The sequence below is a fragment of the Eretmochelys imbricata genome, chromosome 14 (genome assembly GCF_965152235.1).
Source record: "Eretmochelys imbricata isolate rEreImb1 chromosome 14, rEreImb1.hap1, whole genome shotgun sequence".
Taxonomy (NCBI): Eukaryota; Metazoa; Chordata; order Testudines; family Cheloniidae; genus Eretmochelys; species Eretmochelys imbricata.
Genome location: NC_135585.1, coordinates 28,618,758 through 28,623,020, shown reverse-complemented (window position 1 = coordinate 28,623,020; position 4,263 = coordinate 28,618,758). Strand labels below are relative to the sequence as shown.

At 45.7% G+C, this 4,263-nt stretch overlaps 1 protein-coding gene across 1 annotated transcript; it reads right to left on the bottom strand.

The window, feature by feature from the left end:
• Positions 1 to 424: 424 nt before the first annotated feature.
• LOC144275331 (olfactory receptor 6N1-like) lies at positions 425 to 1,381 on the bottom strand. Its single transcript, XM_077834560.1, has one exon. It carries the CDS (start codon positions 1,379 to 1,381, stop codon positions 425 to 427), a length of 957 nt encoding a protein of 318 aa, XP_077690686.1.
• Positions 1,382 to 4,263: the final 2,882 nt, after the last annotated feature.

The window sequence follows — 4,263 nt, the reverse complement described above, 5'->3', positions numbered from 1 at the left end:
CAGAGGTCACTGCTGGGGCCTGGTTGCTTGCCTCTGGCCTCTGTGAGTTCAGTGAAGATGGTTGGTTTGCAGAGGGTTATGACGGTAATACGCACAATTTCAGGGGTGGCAGATTTCCCAGGCTTACATTCCCAACTCTGCTGCACAAGGAGTTACTATTTTTATTGTCCAAACATTTATTTTGATCACGAATGGCTTTTTTAAAGATCTAAACAATTGGTTACAATTTTGTCTCCATTCTGCCTAGTGCCCATAACTCCATGATGGGAACATGGTTATGGCCACCTCCCTCCCTGGTCCTTCCACTGAGATGGACAACACTGAGTGCTGAGATTTTCACTAGGACTTTTCAACTTAATTTTAATGGGGGATGATTGCTGAAATCACCCAGACAGCCTGAGGTTTTCAAAGCTAAGTTTTTATCTCAGAGTCTCTGCACGTTTTTGCAAAAGCCACATTTACTGACTGCTTTCCTCAAAGCTTCCTTGACCTCTCTGTTTCTCAGGCTGTAGATGAGGGGGTTTACCAGGGGAGTCAGGACCGTGTAGCAAAGAGAGAGCACTTTGTTTAGGTCTCTCAGTGTATCACGTTTCGGTAGCATGTAGACAATCATTAGGGTTCCATAGAAAATTGTCACCACAATGAGGTGAGAGGAGCAGGTGGAAAAGGCCTTTTGCCTCCCGGTGGTGGAAGGGATTCTCAGGATGGTGGCGATGATGCACATGTAGGACGTCATGGTTAGCAGGAATGGAGGCAGGATGAATACACAGGCTAGTATGAAATCCACCAATATGAGCTGGTGGGTGTCACTGCAGGAGAGCTCTATCAGTGGGAGGGCATCACAATAGAAATAGTCAATTTCATTTGGGCCACAGAATATTAACTGTGATAGGAATAAGACAAAGATGGTAATACCCAAAAAACCATTTAACCAGGAGCCAGCAGCCAACTGGAAGGAAAACCTGATATTCATAAGAGTTAAATAGTGCAGGCGTTTACATATCGCTAAATACCGATCATAAGACATCGCTGTTAGGAGACAGCATTCTGTAGCCACCAGAGAACCAAAGAAATACAGTTGTATGATGCAGCCACTGACTGAGATGGTTCTGTCCCCAGTCAGGAGACTGGCCAGCATCTGGGGCACGATGGCTGAGGTGTAGCAGGTCTCTACGCAGGACAAATTCCCCAGGAAGAAGTACATGGGGCTGTGAAGATGCTGGTCAGCCACAACGAGCACCACAATGAGGGTGTTCCCAACCACGGTTGCCATGTAGATCACTAGGAACATCAGGAAGAGAAGAATTTGCAGGTCAGGGAGATCCCCGAATCCCAGGAGGAAGAATTCAGTGATGGCTGTTTGGTTTCTGCAGTCTGCCATTGGTTGAGTCTAGGAACAATAAATCTGTGCGACTGAATTGGAAGGACACAGAGTTAAAAGTTAATCAAATCTCGTGAATTAATTCCATAAATATTCAGAAAATCCCTCCCTCTCCTGGTTACAGGCTGAAATTTTAAGGCTAAGTTTAGATTTCAGAGCAAAGTGCTCGGAAACTGAGTCCGAGGACAGAACATTCCTCTGATGGGGAAGAGGGTGTTCGACACGGATATCAGTGATTACTATAAAAGCCCATTTATCTGGTAGCCACATACTGATATTACAGATCAGATCATTTATCTGTCTATCATATCCTTTCTAGTGACATACCAGAGCTTAACAATGATGCTTAAATGCTATATTTCACTTCTGGCAATGGCCAGAATCATTCCATGTCTTAGGAGTAAAAATCAAACATCAACTAAAATCTTGGACTGAGATTTTTCAATGTGGTCTAGAGCTCTTAGGCAACGTCCTGCTGTTAGATTTCTTTCCATTAATTCTAACAATATATCCTGGTATATTCAGCATTTCAGTGCCCTGTAGGAGAAGGAATAATTTTCACCCCCTCACAAGAGATCAGTTCATGCCATAAATAATGAAGTGGAGTAAATTCTCCCTTAGTGCCTGTGGTGGTGATGGGAACGTGGTGAGGGACTGGCAGTGCCTTTTCTGTTTCCCAACAGGAGCTATGTAGCAGTGTAGCCAGACAGCCAGCCCCCCCACCCTCAGACCAGCATTGCTGGAAACACAGGAGGAAGCCGGAACAGGGCACTTAACATATATTCCAGCACAGCCTTTGAAGCTGTGAAAGCACAGGTGTGCCTCTGGGGGCAGATACAACGATTAAGCTCACAGCAGGCAGAGGCCCTGTGACAGACATGGCTTTTAGCCCCTACTAACTAGCGTGATGCACACACACCAACATCCTAGTTGGGAAAATATTTACCCGGATAAAAGAAATGTCCAGTAGTCGACACTTATTGTTTCTCTCCCTTGCAAGTGTAAACTACTCTTGTGAAAGCTGGCGTCACCCAGACAGACCAGCCTCAATTTGGCATAAGAAAGGAGAAAGAGAATAAAGGAGTACAGAGGTATAAGTAGGGGACCTACAGCACCATGATTTTTGAGTGCTTTTCACTATCTATCTGCTGGTCAGATAAGTGACAGCCTCCCAAGGCTTCTGCAGCTAAGAGGGTCCCTACGCCTTGTCCCTTATTCGTCTTTCCGCGGAATTGAGTGACCGATCCTGGCTTGGCACCGCTGGAATCGAGAGATGCAAGGAGGGTAAGAAGCACCCACACCTGATCTCCTATCTTTAGTGTACACATATTTTGAAATAGAGCTCTATACTTTGTTTTCTTTCTTTGGGATTGTGGCTTCAGTTTTGTAACTTGTTTGTGTGTGTAACATCTCTACATTTAAATAAGTAGGCACTAGCAATTTTGTAACCACATGATTAGAATCTAGCTTAATAAATTTTGGTAACCATTTATGCATAAGCCTGACTTGTTTTCTCTGGTTTACTGTAAAGCAGCCAACACAATTAAAGAACCTCAGCCGTTTTGGCTCTAAAGCCTGGCCATTAGGTGAGAGTACTAAGAGCCTAGCGTTGAGTTGTGCCGCCTCCACGGGGCAAACTCTTGGGGCACCTGTCAGTCAATCCTGGCTGCCCGCTGCGAAGGAGCTCTGAGCTCTAGCAGTTAAAGTCACGGGTGTGGAGAGGCTCTTAGTGCTGCCATTGGGGCACCTGTCAGTCAGTATTGACTGCCCGCTGCGAAGGAGCTCTGAGCTCTAGCAGTTAAAGTCATGGGTGGTTAGGACCTTGGGGCATCCGTCAGCCTAGCCCGGGCTGCCCGCCGCGAAGGGAGAGTGCGTCCTAGCGGTTAAAGTCCCGGATGGTATAAACGGACATAGCTGGCACCTCACCAAACATCCTTGGCCGTCGGCTAACAGAAATTGGCGTCACGAACAGGATTGTGATATAGGCTGCACTACAGTAACACAATGAAACCAGTCATGATAAACACCACAGAATTCCCTGAGCTAGAGAAAAGTTTGACCCAAGAGGGATGGGGAAATCCTCTGTGGAGCAAAGAACTGCTGGAGAAATATTGGGGAAAACCAGCAGAGATCTGGCAGCATTTCTGTAACTGGAGAACTGCCTGCAAGATGAAGAAAGGGAAAGGAAAAGGTGCTTGTATATGGCTGCTTACTAACATTTGGCAAGCTGCCTGTAAGGATTATCATAGTCTGGCAATAGAATTTAATAGGCTACAACAGGAAAGGGACACACTGCACAAGGAATGCCAGAATTTAGATACCAGAGTAAGAACACTGAATAGGGATATGGAACATCTTCAGAAAAGATTACTTCCCTTAATTGAGAAAGAAGGGATAGAACGAAGGGAAAAACTGGAGACTAAAACACGCAGTATCAACCGGGCTAAAGTTGAGACTGCTCTCTGGCTAGACCCTGAGGAATGGGATGGAGACATTTGGGATTCAGCAGATGAGTCCCCCTCCTCTGAGGAGGAAGGTCCCTCTGTAAAATTAAGACCTGCTATCACACATCACAAATCAGAAGAACATGAGGAAAATTTGAGTGGGGCAGAGCTGGATGAAGAAGGGGATGACAATTATCCATCCACCTCTTCAAAAACAAAGAAGGGAGGTAAAAAGGGAAAAGGGAGTAAAGCTCCAACACACTTTACCAAAATTACCACCCGCCAATATACTCCCATGGAGTTAAAAACAATCCAGGGAGATTTTGCTAAAAAGCCTGAGGAAGGTATAATAGAGTTGCTGGTCCGCCTCTGGGACACTGGGGGTGGATATATACGCCTGACAGCCCAAGAAACTGAGCGCCTTAACTTAGGTGCAGG

Bases quoted from the DNA above. Each gene is read 5' to 3' on its own strand.
- LOC144275331 (XM_077834560.1), bottom strand. From the start codon at position 1,381: ATGGCAGACTGCAGAAACCAAACAGCCATCACTGAATTCTTCCTCCTG.